Here is a 19,131-nt window from a genome sequence, read left to right on the forward strand (position 1 = left end):
CCAGGACTAATATAATTGGCCAATATAATTAAAAGTGCGAATAAAGTTGCAGAGCGTAGAAACCAGGTGTCGCTTTGCCGAACTTGCACGGTCCCAATACTGTTAGTAAGAACTGAAATAAAAAGCAAAAGTACTATTGACAAATATATTTATAATAAATATACCAAAGAACATATAAATAGCTTATACATAAGCACAGGGCCGTGCGGTGCTATGATGCGGTGAGGCAGTCGCATCAGGCGGCATCACAAGGGGGCGGCATAATCAGTAAAATGAAAATACATCAAAATAATCATAGGAATAAGAAAGGGTGTGCAAAATAGAATATTTATTGAAAATATCCGATGGAGTGTATCACTCGAGTTTAAAGCGTGGCGCATGCCACTCTGTAAACTTACTTTTAAAAGTGAAAGCGTCTTTTACAGAAGCAACAACGTTTTTTGTATTATACAAGAATTTTACACTTTTTTCTGGTTCTACAAAGCGTTGGGAAGTTCTGATAAAACATGTTTCACAACTAACTCTAAAACTGTTAATCGATACTAGATGGCCAAGTCGAATAGATGCATGAAAAACCTTGATTTCAATTTTGTGATATATGATGCATTATTCAAAATAATAGAAGAAGTCAACAAAGATACAGAAACTTAAGTCAAAACACGAGGATTAACAAAAAACATTAAAAATTATAAATTTATATGCGGAGTTTTTTGGCATGATATTATTTTATTTCATATAAATTCAGCCTCGAAGATGTTGCAACATATAATTATAAATTTGTCAGATTGTGTAAAAAGGTTGTCAGAAACAATAAAAAAAAATTAAAAGTTACAGACAATCTGGCTATGACCAAACGAAAATTACAATTACTTCTAATGAAATTGCAGAAAATCTTGATATAAGCTCCGAATTTCCAGCGGAAAATGAAATTCGAGCCAGGAGAAAAAAGCGTCAATAATAAAGCGTCAGAAGAAGATAAATTTAAAATGAATTTTTTCATCTATATTTCCTCTTCTAGAAATTCATAAATAAATAAATTTTTGATAATATTTTTAAATTGAGGGAAATAAATAATCAAACACTAAAAAATATTTTATCATTCAATACTTTCAATAGAAAAAGAATCAGATATACAGGCAAATGATCTTCTAGAAGAATTGCGTGGTATATCCCAAATGATAACATAGTCCATGAAACCTTTAGAAGTTTTGAACTAAGTATTTCTGTATATCCAAATCACAGTATATAGAGGTTCCCTCTTTATACTGTGCCCAAATGTAGTTGTATCGCTAAGAATTTTATTAACACTCCCTGTCTCGGTAGCTAGTGAGGAAAGAACTTTTTCAAAATTAAAAATTATTAAAAACTATTTACGAAGCTCCATAAGACAAACAAAACTAAAAAATAGCACTCATTTCAAGTTAAAAATGCTACTTTAAAGCACTAGTGCTTTAAAAATTTTAAGGCACTGCAGTTAAAAGTGAATTGTCAAATTGTGAAACGTCAAAATATTTATATTTCATTTATTAACATTAATATTCATAGTACAACTTGCGCAATTTGAAAAATGTGGTTTAAAAGGTTTTTTAAAATTTAATTTAAACTGTATTATTGCATTTTTAACACGTTTGTAGAAAAAAACTAAAGTATTGGTATTGAAATTATACGCTGTGAGCTCGTACGTAGAGGGGATATTTACAAATTCACGAGCGCCAGTAGTGGCAAGTCTGTAAACGTTTACCGGAAATTTGACATAAATGTCAAAGTGATTAATTTAAAATTAAAATTAAAAACTTAAATATACTTACATTTTAAATACTGAATTTAAGGTTTTTTAATGTTCCGTAATATGTAATTATATTAATATTAGCGCCATCTACACGATAATTGTGAAAGTATCCGAAGTAAGAAATTCATATTTTATCAATAGAAGGTCAAAATGATTAGCAAAATCTTAAAAAAATCGATTACAATTTAATTACTTTTTTGCGTTGTAAATATTAAGCGATAACAATTAAATAATAAATTTAAAAATTACCGGTGAAAGTTGAATTAGTAATCCGCCAGGAGCGACACCAGCGAAGCTCAGAGCGTATAGGCAGTTTTGATGTAATGTCAAGAAAAATATAAAAATTGAATGTCAGTCAAGTTTAAGTAAAAGTTTTTGTAGGTATTGTCCTGTATTTGAGAATGAATAAATTATAATTGTTGATATATAAGACGTTTGTAGAAAAAATATTGTATGATATACGTGTTAAAAAGTACATTTTTAAGGCACTCATGGTGAATTGCAGAATTCGCTCCGCTCATTCTGTAAACTTTCACATGCGTGCCTTAAAATTGTACTTTGAACACTTATATTATAAATAACTATTAAGGGGCGGCATTTCGAAGAATTGCATCATATTGAAAAGATGTACCGCACGGCTCTGCATAAGCAGACAGTATTATAAACAATAGTGGTGTAGAGATAGATAAGGCCAAAAGACGACGAACAAATAACAAAAATCACCACTACTGTGCCAAGTAAACAGATATTAGTAAGATTCAATAATCAAGTCCGTGAGAATAGCCGAAAGTCTTAACTTAAATGTTAGTAAATAATGGTCCTGGGACTGGCAAGTGTCCAAATAGCTAACGTTCCAGATCTATGTACTCATAGTATACTTACAACATAGGTACTGGAGATATACAAAAACACTAGATATGAGTCGGTCAGAAACTCTTTTAATTAAATTTTGTTTGCAAAAACCCTTTTAAATTTGAAAACTACTCTGTCTTGTCTTGTCAATAATTATTGACAACCTTTTATACACTTATTTCTCTTCTCTATTAAATTTTAAAAACTTGATTTATTCTCAACTATTATTATCCATTATCTATTTACTATTTGTTTGAAATCCTATTTTATTACAAAAACAACAAAACTAACACCCCCCTATTAATTACAAAAAAAAACTAGTCAAAATTTACCTGATTATGTGCACACAAAAAGTTTACACTCTACTATAATATAGTTATGAATGAGAAGCAACTTGACTTTACTTTAACAAAAAAAAAAATAAACTAAAAGCTTATCTTATCTTCCAAACTGTTATTCCCACGAAGACAGGTCTATTTAGGGTGAAATCCTCTTAGCACTACAACATCTAAAGTGTTTGGAAGGCTGTTCGAAACGAAGCCAAGTTGCTGGTGTCCTGGTGATATGTTATGTAAATATAGGTAAGGCCTTTAACAATTTGCCTTAGGATGCTCTACAACATTCCAAGGATTTGGACTGTGGGATGTGGCGAAGTCTAGAATCTGTGTGCAGCCTTTACGGTTGTTAATTGGTCGTCATTATGGTGTGGTTTTAATACTTAAATTGGTATATCTTTGGTTACTGTTAATTTAAACTTTGGATAAATAGTATGCACTGCACACTAGATATGCAGTGGAAGAGATTCTGACTAAGACTGACCGGTATTGTCCGGTATCGGAAATCAGTGCCATCGTTGGCACAAAAGCCCTCTTCGATCGAAACGAAATTTCTTGAGGGATATTATTAGTGTTAATTTTATTTATTAATTTAATTGAATTAATCTAAAATCAATGTAGTTAATTTTAAATGGTCCGTAGCGTAACTGCTACACTCTCTCATCAAACTTATCCATTCGTTATGGTCTGTAGCCATTCTCCTCCACGATTGACTGCCAAGGAGATTTCTTCTGTCCTCATCCAAATCATCCTTTCATTGCTTTCTCGTCTTCAAATAGGGGAAGAAAGTTTTCTTCCATCCTAATTACATGGCCTGCTAGATTCTTTATAATATATTTCATAACTATCTGATCCCCCAACTGTTGTTCTCATTTATAGGGCCTATACATCTGTTTGCTGTATTATGTTATTATTTTATATACCTACTTAAAAGATACTTAAAGAAGTTATCTTACTACAGCGGTTTAGATGTGTAAACTTTCCTAGCTTCGCAAATTGAACCTAATCGCGACACAACCTGCACCGGCTAACTGCGTAGACAGTTCTGCGCATACTACTATCAGTGTATTCGTTCGCAGGTCTCGCTTAGGAACGTTTGTCATCGGCGTACAGTTTTCTTGGGCCGTGGGACGCGTGACTCACCGCCAGATGTTTATTTTTACTTGTTTTTGTTTGCGAGATGGACTTATCTGAAATGAATACGGATGGTACCTAAGTACAATTTATTATGATAAATAAAAATATTAGCATAGTCAACATCCCGAGTGAAAACTGCGTTGTCTTTGTCATTAAATTCTGATAACTTTTGGTAGACTAAATAAGCGGCGATACGAAATTAATAATCAATGTTGTGTCTTTACAAAATCACATTATTAGAAAAATAAGGTGAAAAATGATTCATGTTACTTAAAACCGTGATCGATAAAAATATCGTATACCCTCAAATTCAACTTGTCGGCATATTACATTTTTGTTTATTACATATTACAATTTTATGCTTAAAAATTAAAAACGAAATATGCAGATAGTGTTATTTTTTATGACCGATCAGTAGCGGAGGGATTATGAATTATTATGACCTGCAGTAATTGTAAATAATTGCGATCCTGCAGTAATTGTAAATGATTGTGATCCGAGCAGTAAATTGAGGAATATGAGTTATGACCGAGCAGTAAGGGAGAGATTATTTTAAATATTATTAAATATTATTAATTTATATAAATTCGATGTTTTCGAAAGTCATACCGCTACGACTACTAGGGACGTGTAAGATATTTTTAAAACGTTACTAGTTACAAGTACGGAAATACCGATTTTACGTTGCCTACTCAATTCAGTACAAGGATCAGATACATCAGTATTTTGTAATCAGTATTTGTACTCAGTACCACTGACAACCGGTATCAAAAGTAACCGTTACATGTCCGCACTGATGTTGCCCGTCTCTATTCGCCACGTCGCGTCGATAGCCAACGGTTGGGTTATGTTATGTTCAATATGCGGCACGCTAGAAAAATAAATGAACGTGTCACCCGCCTTGGCTTTACAGTTTACTTTAATCGTTATCGACACTCACTTCATGTTTCCTAGTTAGAGGTCGTTAAATGCATGCGTTGGTATAATATTTCAATATATTTACCAACCAGTCGGTGCGTTTTGATTCAGTTCACTCTTCTTACGAGCCTCTTTGATAACAAGTAGTCCTAGAAACATTTGTCAGATGATGGTATAAGAGACTCAAAACACAACCGTCTATATTTAAGTTATCTCTATTATCTTAAATAATGTTCTGAATTTAATTTTATATTTTTAGTTGGGAGATCCAGAAGGCAAAGTAGTAACAGGAAAAATTTTCCACATTGTAGAAGATGATTTATATATAGATTTTGGATGGAAATTTCACTGTGTGTGCTCTAGGCCAAAAAAGAACGGCAGGTAAATATTTTTTCAGCTTTATTAAAATTGAAAAAGACTGTATGACTTGTACACACTTCTAAATGTACAGATGGTTCCTAAAAAAACTGATACGATTCCTAAAGCCTATTTTGTAGACAATTGAGCAGTGTATTTTGAAGGATAAATACCTATTATTTACATACTGTCACTGTCACTGCCAAATCTTAAAATTTGTCAGATAACTTATTCTCTTCAACCTCAGAAAATGGCTCCACATGCTAGCAAATAACTAAAAGCAAGAATTGTAACGAAATTAGAAGATGGTTGGTCACTATCTGCTGTAAAGCACCATTTTAACGTAATCAGAACAACAGTTTTTAATATCCGCTCATGAAGATCTTACGCTTTTGGAGAGATTAGAAGAGAATCCTTTTGAAGATGCGAAAACTGCATGAATTCAAAATAATATCAAAATTTAGACCTTAATTATTACAATTTATGAATTAACATACGTAATCAGTTGTTTGTTGTTTGTTTATTTTATTATTTGTCTGTCATAATAAATATAATATAATGTCAAACCAATCAAATACACTGCTCAAAATGATCAAATCTTACTAAGGGCCAGTTTCACCAACAACAAATAAATCCATGAATTCGTCGAATAAAATTTATTAGACGTTTATATTTTTATTTTGTTTCAATAAAATTTTGATAAATAATAAAGGCAGTTTTTGTTTTTATTCGATTCAGAGTTGGACCACCATCTCCATATAGCTATTTCAGCATCCCATGCATCTTCAGTGAAGCTATGCAGTCACAACTCTGAAGCGAACATTAACAACCCTGTCTATTTAAGGGAAACCATCGCGATACAATGATTCCACCTTTTGAGACGCAATCTAGCGACATCTCTCGCAAAACGAGGAAAACAACGAAAAGCCCTATAAGCACAAGAGACGACGAAAATAGGACAAAGCAAATAGGACACTTTGGCCACGCATTCACCAATTTATGCAAAATTTTGATAATTTAAAGTTAAACTGACCAATTTTCTTTGTTATAGATATTTAAAGCGAGATTAACTTTCCGATTTATTCGAAAAGTAAATAGTTATTTGATAAATTAATAAAAAAATGGTATTTGACGTCAGTGAAACGGAGATGTGTCAGTTTATTTGTCGAATAACTTTATTCATAGGATAAACTACTATTTGACGTTGGTGAAACCGGCCATTAGAGTCGTATCAGTTTTTTTAGGAACCAGCTGTACATCAAACTGGCAAACAGGTTTATGTTCTCAAAAAAATTGATAGTGTGTAAAATTAGATAGGTAATTAGATAATTTTTTTTAATAATTTTTGAAAAACGTTGAAATTTCAAAAAAAAACTTATGACTATAATTAATAATATATTTATTTATTTATAATAAATTATTAATACATACAATTACCAGTAACTCTTGTACCTTAAGAATGGTTAATTTTAATAAAGGTAGGTCAAACTGGCAAACAGGTGTATGTTCTCAAAAAAATTGATGTGGTGTGTAAAAAAATTGATTGGTGTGTAAAATTATCTAATTACCTATCTAATTTTACAAAATTAAATAATTTTACATACTTTCAGAATCGGAATTTCGGTAGAATCTTGCATTTCAAGTGTGGTACCCGCTCGACTGATCTCACATTCCTCAACTGCGATATCGATAAGAGGAACACATGGGTAGCAAGGAACACGGGCGTCGAGAAGGGTAAAAATGGGATATGCTTTGGAACTATTTACACAACCAAACCAATTTATCGGAATTCCAACATTCTCCCCCCTTTAAAGGGCATAAGGCATTTAACAATGACCAATACTACATATCACTACTTGAGCAACCAGCAATGACAATACAAACAAATCCAATATATATTCTTAAACAAGAAAAATATTAAAAACTTAAGCTTAAATCAAAACTAAAATTAAAATGGTGGTTTTGTCGCAGTCCTAACAAATCCGAGCAAAAAAAACTAAGTCTAAAGTAACGAAAAGTTGGCATCTAATCCTCTATCGGCAAGTTACAGAGTCGGACAAGAGGCTGTTTCAATGTCCCGGTAGTCGTACGCACGGTGGCTACGCGAGCTACCCCGTCTTTGCCCTCATGCAATTCAACAAGACGCGCGAGAGGCCATTTACACGGAGCCAAATTAGCCTCCTTTAAAACAACTAAACTACCGATTTTAGGTACAAAGCCAGAATCTAACCATTTGGACCTTTGTTGTAAGGTATGTAAATACTCCTTACGCCATCGAGCCCAAAAATCCCTATGGATGCGTTGTAACAACTGCCATCGGGACAAACGATTGAGGGATACCCCCGAAAAATCAGGCACAGGCAATGATGTCAAAGGCTCAAGAGTCAGGAAATGCCCTGGGGTCAAAGCGTTGAGATCCTCAACATCATTGGTCAATGGGGTGAGAGGACGCGAATTTAGAACGGACTCAATCAACATCAAGACAGTGTAAAATTCTTCATACGTCAAGATTTGAGCCCCTACTATCCGAGCAATGTGTTCTTTTACGGAACGGAATGCCGCGCTCATAAATACCACCGAAATGAGGAGCCGCCGGAGGCGCAAAGGAAAATTTAATATTTTCTTTATCGAGAGCACCCTCCATAAAGCTACGCAATTGTCGATAAGTTATCACAAAATACTTGCGATACTCGACCTCTCCGAGCAATAAAACGCTGTAAGGCGGCTAAAAAGGCTTATGCGGATAAATCACTAGCCAATTCGAGGTGTAAAAGCCTTTGTGGCGCAAAAAACAAGGAGGCACAAATATACTTTTTGACTTTTAACTCCTCTATAACGAGACATAGTTATCGAAAAGGGCTTAATGGCCCCGAGGCGAAATTTAGGCAAATCACCCATAGGCCCTAGGAGATTGCTTCCAACATCTAATGCACTTAGACAAGACTGAATTAACGGACTACTTAGAAGACAATATCCAAAACCTTTGACTAACCAAAAATTTCGTACTGTTAAATCCAGCATGTAAGTACTTTTCATGATAATGACGAACTAGGAGAGTCGTAAGACGAGATTTCTTTGGTAAAAAAAGGGGTGTTTTGCTTCATACGACAAGGAAGACTGCGATAGACGACCACCTACTCTTAAACACGAGTATTATCATCTAAAAATACTCCTAATTTGCGAAATGGTTTGGGAAACGAGTTCGACTGAAGCTGGTCTTCAAAATACTGTTCCTGTGTGAATCTGACAAGAATAATCAACGAGCTTTCTAATTCTACTGAACTCAAGTTCAGTTCAAGTCTACACGTTTTGACCTTTTGAAACGAGAGTTGTGCGCGAATCGCAACATAAAGGCCAAAATTCTTTGGATAGAGGTAAACGACGATTGGTTTTTTAACAAACAAGACAAAAAATGTTCCTCACGAGTGAAAACAAACACTAAACTTTTCTTTACCTCTTCCGAAGGGGATTTCTCCCGCAATGATGGAGGAACCTCTGGAAAGATTAATGGAACATTATACAAAAACGAAGGACCTGTCAACCAGTCTAGCTTCGATACAAAAGCGGCCGGCAGCATGCCTCGCAAAGGCGCATCGGCTGCATTACTTTGCGATTCAATGTAATGCCAAGAATAATTTTGACTATGGGTCTGGATAAACGAAATGCGATTTGCGACGAAAGTTTTAAACCTAGAAGGTGAACTTTTAATCCAGTGCAATACTATTTGCGAGTCTACCTAAGCATACACCTTTTGAAAGATTCTATTCTTCCACGACTGTGACACAAACGACATAAGTTTGACCAAATGAACAGCAGCTAACAATTCTAATCGAGGTATTGTAATCTGTTTCATAGGAGCTACTTTCGATTTGGCACAAAATAACTTAACTTGAACCATGTTCCGACTATAAATACTACGAACATAAACGACACAAGCGTATCCCTTTTCACTGGCATCGGCAAATCCATGAAGTTCTAAGATGGGACAAGAGGAAATATTCAAAAAACGAGGAATTTTAAACTGTGAAATAAGAGATCATTTACTTTTATATTACTCCCATACACGAATAATCTCTGAGGGAGGACGATCATCCCATTCAAGACCAGTTGCCCAAAGTCGTTGGATTAAATGTTTGATGAAAAAGGTAATAGGTGTTAGATAACCACACGGGTCATAAATTCGAGCTAATTCGGATAAAAACGATCTTTTAGTACAAGGGACATCCTGCAATTTGACTGCAAATTGAAAGACATCGGACTGTGCAATCCACTTCAAACCAAGGATTTTCAAAGAAGGACCATTTGATTCTGGATCAAAATTAATGGAATGAGGATTAATATGCGATTCCGGAAATTGGGACAACAATTTGGGTTCATTCGAACACCATTTCCGCAACTCAAAACCTCCTAACTTCAACAAAGCGACTAATTCTTCAACTAAACTTTGTGCTTCTTCGAGCGTCGAAGCACCGAAAACAAAATCATCAATATACGAAGCATTACAAACGAGCGAGGCGGCTTTAGGAAAACGAGAGCCTTCGTCCAATACTAGTTGTTGAAGGGTTCTTAAAGCGAGATACGGCGAGGATACAACTCCAAAAGTGACAGTTAACAAACGATATTCCTGAATCTCCTCAATGCTAGAAAATCTCCATAACACACGTTGATAATCCGTATGCTCAGGAACTACTAAAATATTACGATACATCTGACGAATATCTGCACACAACGCAAAACGATTAAGTCTAAAATTTAACAAAAGCGAGACGATGTCCTGTTGTAGCTTAGGGCCGACTAATAAACAATCATTCAACGATTTACCAAGCCTGGGACTTTTCTGAGACGCATTATATACCACTCGAACTTTAGTAGAGACACTTTCCGATTTAACAACACAATGATGTGGGATATGATACTTTCCCTTTGTCTTTTCGACCTCAGGGACCAATTGCATATGACCTAAATCAATGTACTCCTGCATATATAAAATCACCACAAAAAATTGTACGAGAAATATTAAACTGTTGAAATAAATTTAACCAATCCTTCTTTGATACAACTATATCAGAGGGTTTGTATATTGAAACAAAAGATATATTTATATCCGGAATAAATACTGCACATACTTCAATGCCGTTTTCAAAATTTGGGACTATTACACATTCTTGATAGTTTATGGTTTGTAAAATAAAAATTCCAACGCCTCCATAACCGTTATCTCGACATTGTTTATAGAAATTGTACCCTTTTATACAAAAATTACTATTAGACTTTAGCCAAGTTTCGGAAACAATGATTATGTCAACGTGGTTTGTATTAAGGTAATTTAATAAACTACCTTTGTTAGTTGTTATTGATCTACTGTTCCACTGTAAAATAACTAACTGACTTCTAAATATTTGTTTGTTAGCCATTAAAAGAACTTATTAATAAAAATGTTTTTCACTTGAATCAGATTCACTATATGTATCCATAATATCAGTCGGATCGTTTGAAACGAAGGCATTCTCTACAAAATCCCTGATGTTGGATTCCGTAAGAGTATTAAGTGAAAATTGAGAATTTTTTTGAAACTTATTTATAAAAGATGTAATTAGCATTATAGTTTTTTCTTTATAATCTATAAACTCTTCTCTGTAGGGGTTAGGAATAATGGGTTTAGATTTTTGACTAGGTTTATTTGATTTTTTAGGTGGCATAATATCAGCTGTAGGAGAGGTTGGATGTGATCGCTTAATTGATTTTGTAATATTTGGTTTAGCCATTGATTTTGGTTTTTTAATAGTAAAAGTAGATGAGCTATTACCTGAAGTGTTTGGTAGGGACGGAAAATTATTATCATTACTTAATATTGAAAATCTATTATTAGTAGTTACTTTTGCATATGACGGGTTGTTATATATGTGTTCTGCTTCTTTAAAAGATATATTTTCTAAAGCCATAATTTGTTTTATCCCTTTTTGTTTTGTGTATACAGGACAGACACGTGATACTGAAGGATGGCTGGTATTATTACAATAGATGCACATGTTTTCTTCTTTACATTCCTCTTCCGTATGACTGGTATCTGTACACCTTCGGCATCTCTCATTTTTTGATTTGCATTGCTTGCTGTGTGGCCGTAACGCAAGCATTTGAAACACTGTACAACGGGTTGCACATACGGTTCAACGCGGAAGTTGCATAAATTTATTTGTACACATTGAGGAATTTCATTCCCTAAAAATTCAATAATGATCATTTGTCTATCAATTAAGCACGCATTTCCATCAGAGTCGATAATCCGCCTTTTCATACGCTGTACACCCACTACTTGTCTGTTTGATTTGATCGCAGTTAATAAATATTGTTCGGAAAAGAAAGTATCTACCATTTTGATCACCCCCTTTTTATGTGTGTAGAATTTAGGAATAAATGCTATTAAATCATTTTTAAGTATAACATCGTGATTAACTAATGAATTTGCTATTTCTAATGAATTGAAAATAACTTTCAACTCTATTAATTCCAACGGGTTTAATGTCAATTACATTATTTTTTAATATCTCATCAACAAGAAGAAAATGGCCAATCTTAATGGGAAATAACCTTCCTAGGTTCAAATTTTTATGCTGCACGAACACAAAAAAGGGTCCTTTATCGCCTGGTCTATATTTATTAGTAAAATCGATTTGTACATACCTGTTATCCGTATTATCAGTTTCACTGTTTTTTTTGGTCGGGCGGCTTATCAGCCGCCCTTTTTTCGGACATTACTACTTACTAATTAATAATTATTTTGAACTAAATTCTATCAAAATCTAAATTTATATTGTCTCTTTTTATAAATCACTTCCGCAATATAAACGCACGAAAGTCGAATACGACTGGTCACTTTGCCTAACGAATTCGAACTGTGGATATTTAGGTATGTCTTTTGTCATCTCGATATTAGGCTTTGATTGATAATAGTTAGTAAAATAATTTTAATATTTTATTTAATAAACGCTATTCTTATTCATGCCTTTTTTAATTTTTAGTAGTTACATTAGAGGATCCAAAGTACGGCTGTTGGTTAAAGATTTGGAGTTATCTTCAAAGTTCTTAGGATTCGAAAAGGATTTAACTCTATTGGAAGCTGATTGTCATATACTAGGACTAATGCAAGAAAGAAACTTAAATCTACAAGATAACAAAAACTCACAGTAGTTATTAGTTTTAATAATTTATTTAATAAAGTACACGTTTTGTTAGATATATATGTTTCATTACCAGTTTATTATATTCTTAAACAGTTTCTATGTACAGTGAAACTCCGATAAGTCGGCCTCTGATAACCCGGAAGTCCGGCTAACCCGGATCGATTTTCATCAGATAAAATAAAAATGTTTTTTGTTCACTTTGACTGAGTTTTCTTACCAAGAAATAAACAATAATGTATACAACTGTACGTAATTTAGATGTACTGGACATAAGTATTTCATTTTTTGGCAATTATAATTAAGTTTATCTGTAAGAGTACCGTATTTTATTATTTTTTACCATATTCTCCGGCTAACCCGGATCGGCCGCGCTCCCGATTAATCCGACTTATCGAGGTTCCACTGTATTTATATCTAGTTAGTCTATATGGTTAGTCTTCATGGCTGAAGAACCTCAGAGAATGGTTTGGATGCAGCTCAAAACAACTATTTAGAGCTACTGCCTCAAAGTTAAAATAGCTATGATGATTGCCAACCTCCGTAGCGGAGATGGCACCAGAAGAAGAAGAAGTCTATATGGGTTTTGTGGGTAAAGAAAATATTGCATTACCAAATTGCATTTTGCGATTTTAAAAATTTGGGATTGAAGATTCGAATTACCTCCCTTGTTCACCAAATCAGGTTCCGCCCGACTATTATGTCTTCAACTGGAAAAAAGTTACAAAGATTTTTGTTTTTTTTTTTTTTTTGTTTGTTTCAAACGCCATCTGTTTATTTCAAACCATAAACGCTAAGAATTTTTGTTGAACAGAACTTTAACATTAATATTGATCGCCCAGTGGCTATAACTCTATTGCTTGATTACTTTTCTAACTAGGTCTACATTGGTACGATGTATATCTATTTACTTCACTACTTACTCTAAACTTTTACTTGTTGTCTATTGTCTATCTGTAGGGTACATCCAGTGGACTACGAATTTTTAGTCTGTAATTTTGTAAACTGTTGGAGACATCAAGGAGACCGATGACAAGATTGTTGCTTCAAGAGGCTTTAGATATTTGTCACTACATTGCGCGATCACTTCGGCTGCCCCAAATAAAAACACTATATATTTTTTTTAAAATCGCTTTTATTGCATTTTTGGATTTAGGGTGTTGTTATCTACCATTTACCAAGGAAGAAAAAAATAAAAAATGAATAGAACCACAGTTTAACATTGCTATGAAACACATTATATCACATTCCATCTTCACGTCACCAATTTAAAACACATTATATCCATATCCCCAAGTATAAAACTGTAAATACAGGATATACAGTGTTTTTATTTGGTTTTTGTGATTTACAGTGATCTACCATGGGAATCACAGGATTTACATTTTGCATTCGCCAAGACCATTGATATTTCCAAGGCAATTTTTAGTTGTTTTTTAGTTATTGATGGTTATTATTGTGATAAGTGCAGTAGATATTTGTCGTGTATAAATTATTTAAGTTTATTGCATTTATTATTTAAAATATATTTTTAAAATTCAACGGGGTGTTACCTATTAATTATCAAATATGAATTAAAATCGAATAATTGAGTTAATAATAAATATGTGAAATGAGAACAAAAATGACTCGTGAGAATCATCCATACTCAAAGTTATTGTTTACAGATAATAAAGAACTTTATGGCCGATCAAACTACACATTTATATGTTGTTTTATACGTGTATCCTTATATATTTTGACCTGCTGAATTCGAATTTCAAACTTGCATTTGCGTCGGAAGTGACGAGAATTTATTATAAACAATTTAGTTGTTTAAGTTATTATAATTCGTAAACTAAAAAATATAGATCATATTTACAAAATTTATTTTGTTCTTTTAAAAAAAAACCTACAAAATGATGTTTGGTACACCTTGACCAATAATTAGGCCACAGATGCTGCAAAATGAGTGCCAAAACATTGCAAAATTACAGAATTTAGTCGAGTTTTCACTTGTAACTGCTGAATTTTGAGTAAGATAACTTTATAATAGGCCAAATAAATAAAAAAACTACAAGCTGTAAAACTATACCTTAATCTAATATGTTATAAGTATTATATATAACAAAGTTATAACAATAAACGGAATTTTTTTTATTAAGAAATGCATAATATAATTGGTTTATATAGAGAATTTAATATAATTTGTATATGTATACAGAAATAATAGAGAAACTTATTTCTTTGATCCCTGAAAACGGTGTCACAAGGTCGTTTTGGTGTACTTGGCCAGTCTCCGAGGCATTAGTGGACAAGCTTTTTCATAACCCTGGATGGCAGCAGTTACGTGACTCAGAAATTTACCATTAAATTGTTGCAATTTGTTATATATTTGTTAAAGGAACTTGAATAAAGTATCATTTGTAGTACTTAATGTCTTTAAAAAGTGGGATATTGTATGCTATATTTTCAGGTTTCCCAAATAGAAACACTGTATGTCTTCAAAACCTAGTCAGGAAATAAAATGCAGACATAAAAATATTTACTAAAAAACAAGAGTATTTTTTGCTAAATTAATGTGTGTTCACTTTTATTTCAAACAAAACAGAAATTTGAAAAGTTAAGTCCTTAACGTTTTCTACTCTGGTGAACATTTTTCGAATTGGCGCTTACAGTGTTTCTACTTGGGACAGCCGACTTGTTTAACTGTAGGGATTTTTAAATAGCTGTAATAATGACCTGATTTGATATAAACCAAGGGGCAGTCGCTATAGTTCTTTAAGTCTTTGATTGGAATCGTTCTAGGATCGCTATGTTGCTGCCAGATGCTGTAACTTACTTCCAAGTAGCCAGTAGTGTTTTTTAAGTATAATTCCTAGTTGTCTACGTTTATTCCATATGTGTTTTTCAAGTTAGCCTTCTGTTTAGATGCAATCCCAAGTACTTGGCACTATCTTTTTTGATATTATGTTGTTATAATGTATTGATGGTGTATCAACTTGGCATTTTGTGAAAGTTACATTGGCTGATTTTTATTCTCCATCTACTAGCCCATTTATGTGTTTCGTTTAGTCTTATTTGTACAGTGCTGGTTGTATTTTCGGGTTTTTGTGTTTCACCATAATTGCGGTATCATCTGCAAATGTAGCGCTATTAGATGATGGTCATCGAATGGAAAGTCAGCTGTAAACAAAGTATAAAGTATGGGACCAAGTATACTTCCTTGGGGCACTCAGCTTTTATAGGATGAATGTTTGTTGTAAAGTCATCATATCTTATTGTGGATGAGATAGCTTTTTATTTAGTTTATAAAGCAATCCGGGTTGCCAAACCTGGATTGCTTTATAAACCCTTACAGTAGCTCATAAAAGATAGCAAAATTTCTTTCAACGAAGACGCGATAGAAGCTGTGGAGATCTGGTCTGCAGAGCAAGATAATTTTTCTAGAACTCTAGAGGCGTTACAGATCAGTTGTAATAAATGTATCCAATTAAGAGCAGAGTATTTTGAATAATAAAATGCTCTGACTTTAAAATTTTGTTTGCTTTTATAGTAGGCTAAGAAGTTTTCAATGCATTCTCGTATACCTTTTTTCTTATTTAAAATTTACGTATCTGGAAAACAAGAGCTATTGATACGGTTATAAAAAGAAATAATTATAGTTTGTTTAATGTAATAATAAAAATAATATAATGTTTATATTATGTTTAAATAGTTATAACTGGTAAAAAAATTTTACCAGTAATAGGGAACTTGCATAAAATTTTAAATTCGAAAAAAATGTTATAAATCACAACAGAACATAATTTAAAACATGTATCGATAAAAAAGTTGTTTTTTGTTCCGTTTGGCCCCTAAAGACGATTCTAAATTCAAATTAAAGCAGCTAGCCCAAAACGCGTTGTGACGTCATATGGTTATATGTTTACATTCTGCATCAACAAAGTAAACAAAATTGTATATAATTTTAAAATAGACATTATAAACGTCAGTAGAAAATACTGTTATGTGACGTCACAAGTGTTTTTCATCGTTTGAACCAAGTTTGAACTATTCATAGAAAACTTGTACTTTGTACTTGTACAAAATGGTTTTATTTTCCATAGTAAACCTTCTTTAGTTTCCTTCAAAAACTGCATCAAAATGTATCTCAACAAAATGGTATATATTATTACAATGACATACAATAAATATCATTAGAATATAAATATTTTTGTCTTATTCCGCGACGATGAGCTGGCCAAATACAATACCCAAGTAGGTGGAGGACAATAAACTAAAGAAGGACAAGAAGAATATACCTAAATATAACGATATAGTAAAGAGTAAAACTATGTGACGTCACGGGTCGTTTCGTTCGTTGAACTATTTCATGCCACTGCCACTCCTATACTATAATCAGGGGTGGACAAAGTGCGGCCCACGGGCCGCATGCGTCCCTTTAGACATTTTTTTGCGGCCCGCGAAAAAAATGAATTATTTTTATTTAAAGATTTTTTATGTATTGTTAATATTTATTATTAAATATAGATAGATAACGAAGCTATTAAGTATGCCGCAAATTTTCAACATAGCGCGGGCAATTATTTGAGTTTTTCGCACAGAGATTTATCGGCTCCCTCAATGAAATCCATGAAATTTCAAAAAATGGAAATAATATTTTTGTAGTCAGGAACTAGGAACTGTGTGAAAAATTTTAAATTAATCCGTAACCACCTAGTAAGTGTAACAACTGACGGAGCGCCAAATCTAAGAGGAGCAAATGGTTGAGAAAATTTAAAGATTACGTTCAACAGTCTCCAGAACATGATTTGTTGTTCTTCACTCCATAATCGATCAGCAGGTATTGCGCAAAAATGTTTTGTAAGTAGACAACGTCATTTCAATTATAACTATTGTTAATTATATTCGTTAAATAGGATTAAGTTATCGTACATTCAAATCATTTTTGGAAGAGTTAGAAACAGAACATGCTGATGTCTTATACCAAAATCGACAATTAAACACTGCTATAAATTTGCTAAATTTATAAATTTTCAGCGCAAAATAAAACTTTCGTAATGAAACTCAAACTATAAAGAATTAGTCCAATTATTACCCTCATTAAAATCTTTAAATAATGTAGCAGAAAGTAAGTTTAAAATTTTTGAATAGTCCACAGTACATCGTCCTTTTCGGAAGATTATTACAAAAGTCCTAAAAATGGTTTTAACTGGTTCGTTTGAGCGAGTCTACCACTTTCTGAAAAATTTCAGAGTGTAGGTTGGACGCGTTTCCGCGTCACTAACATATTTACGTTGTCGGACTAACGAAACGAGGCTGTAAATTTGTCGGACAAGAGATCGACAATCTTTATTAATTAAATATAAGTACTTTCACTTGAAAATTAAGAGTTTTGTAATAACAAAACTACCGCGCTTGAGTGACATCTTGTGGGTGTCGGACTCTACGATCGCACCCTTTTTTTGTCCGACAAAAATATTGTCGTTTTGTCGTTAAAAATTTGCCACCATTGGCTTATTTTTTAATATTTGGTCTTAAAATTTTTTTGAATGTCCTTTGAAAAAAAAAAGATGCTCTTGAAATGATTATTTTAACCCCCACCCCCACAAAATTAGTAAAATGTTAAAAATTCGAAAACATGTAAAGGTATAACAAATATTGCGGCCCTCGGTAATATTCCACAAACAAATAGTCCAAGTACAGAAGAAGGTCTAGTTTTCCTCGTTGATTAACTTCAATAGCTCAGCTTGTATTTCTTCATTCCTTCAGATGTGTTGTTTTTTAAATTAGTAGCATATTCCAGCTCGGACTTGAAAGACCGTCGTTTAATATATTAATGTAGGAGGTTCTCTGATGTCATTGAAGTGTTCCTTTATAGTCTTCCCCTATGTTGATTTCTGTTCTTCAGAGCTTGAAATCAGTTTTCTTTCTGCGTTGATTAGATTATTTGGTCTTTGTGAGTATATCGTGCCTGTGAATTTCTTGAGTTTCTTATGAAGATGGAAGACATCATGTTTTTTAAGTCTTCAATATCTTAACACTGTTTTGTTATCCATTTTCCTTTTACAGTTTTTATTTTTTGTTTTATGGTTCTATTTATTTCTTTGTACATTGTTTTGTGCTGGTTGCGTTTTGTTATATCATCTATTAAATCTAATATTTTCTCTGTCATCCATCTTTGCCTCCGTGGTCGTTGTTCTGTTCTTCCATTCATTCTCCAAAATTCCATTTGTCATCCAGTTTTTTTCATTATATATAATAGATGATCTTGTTATTGTATGCGCTCTTTTACTTGACTCCCTAACATCCGTTTTAAAAATCTACCCTGGCATTTTACGTTCTAATCTTGTAATTTAGATGCACTTTGACACCTTTCTAGACAGTCATTGATGTCTTTCTTCAGTTGCTATGACGTTTCTTCCAGCTTTAACTTGTCTATATGTTCTGATTTACTTATTTGTATCTTTTTAAATGAAAGTCGAAATCTAGCCATAAGAAAGTTGTGATCAGAAAATACATCAGCACTTGGCGCTTGTGTTGCTTTCCTGTAATGTTACATATTAAGATGTAATCAATCTGA

The 19,131-nt window shown here is 33.0% G+C and overlaps 1 protein-coding gene across 1 annotated transcript in view; it reads left to right on the forward strand.

Annotated features, from left to right (window-relative positions):
* The window catches only part of LOC126885175 (28S ribosomal protein S28, mitochondrial), a 43,476-nt gene extending 30,854 nt beyond the window's left edge, over positions 1 to 12,622 (forward strand). The window contains exons 2-3 of the mRNA XM_050651601.1: positions 5,291 to 5,412; positions 12,408 to 12,622. Coding sequence (XP_050507558.1) covers positions 5,291 to 5,412; positions 12,408 to 12,576 — 291 coding nt within the window. The 3' untranslated portion in view covers positions 12,577 to 12,622. The remainder of the gene's footprint in view (positions 1 to 5,290; positions 5,413 to 12,407) is intronic.
* Positions 12,623 to 19,131: the final 6,509 nt, after the last annotated feature.

Source organism: Diabrotica virgifera, chromosome 5, assembly GCF_917563875.1.
Source record: "Diabrotica virgifera virgifera chromosome 5, PGI_DIABVI_V3a".
Lineage (NCBI taxonomy): Eukaryota > Metazoa > Arthropoda > Insecta > Coleoptera > Chrysomelidae > Diabrotica > Diabrotica virgifera.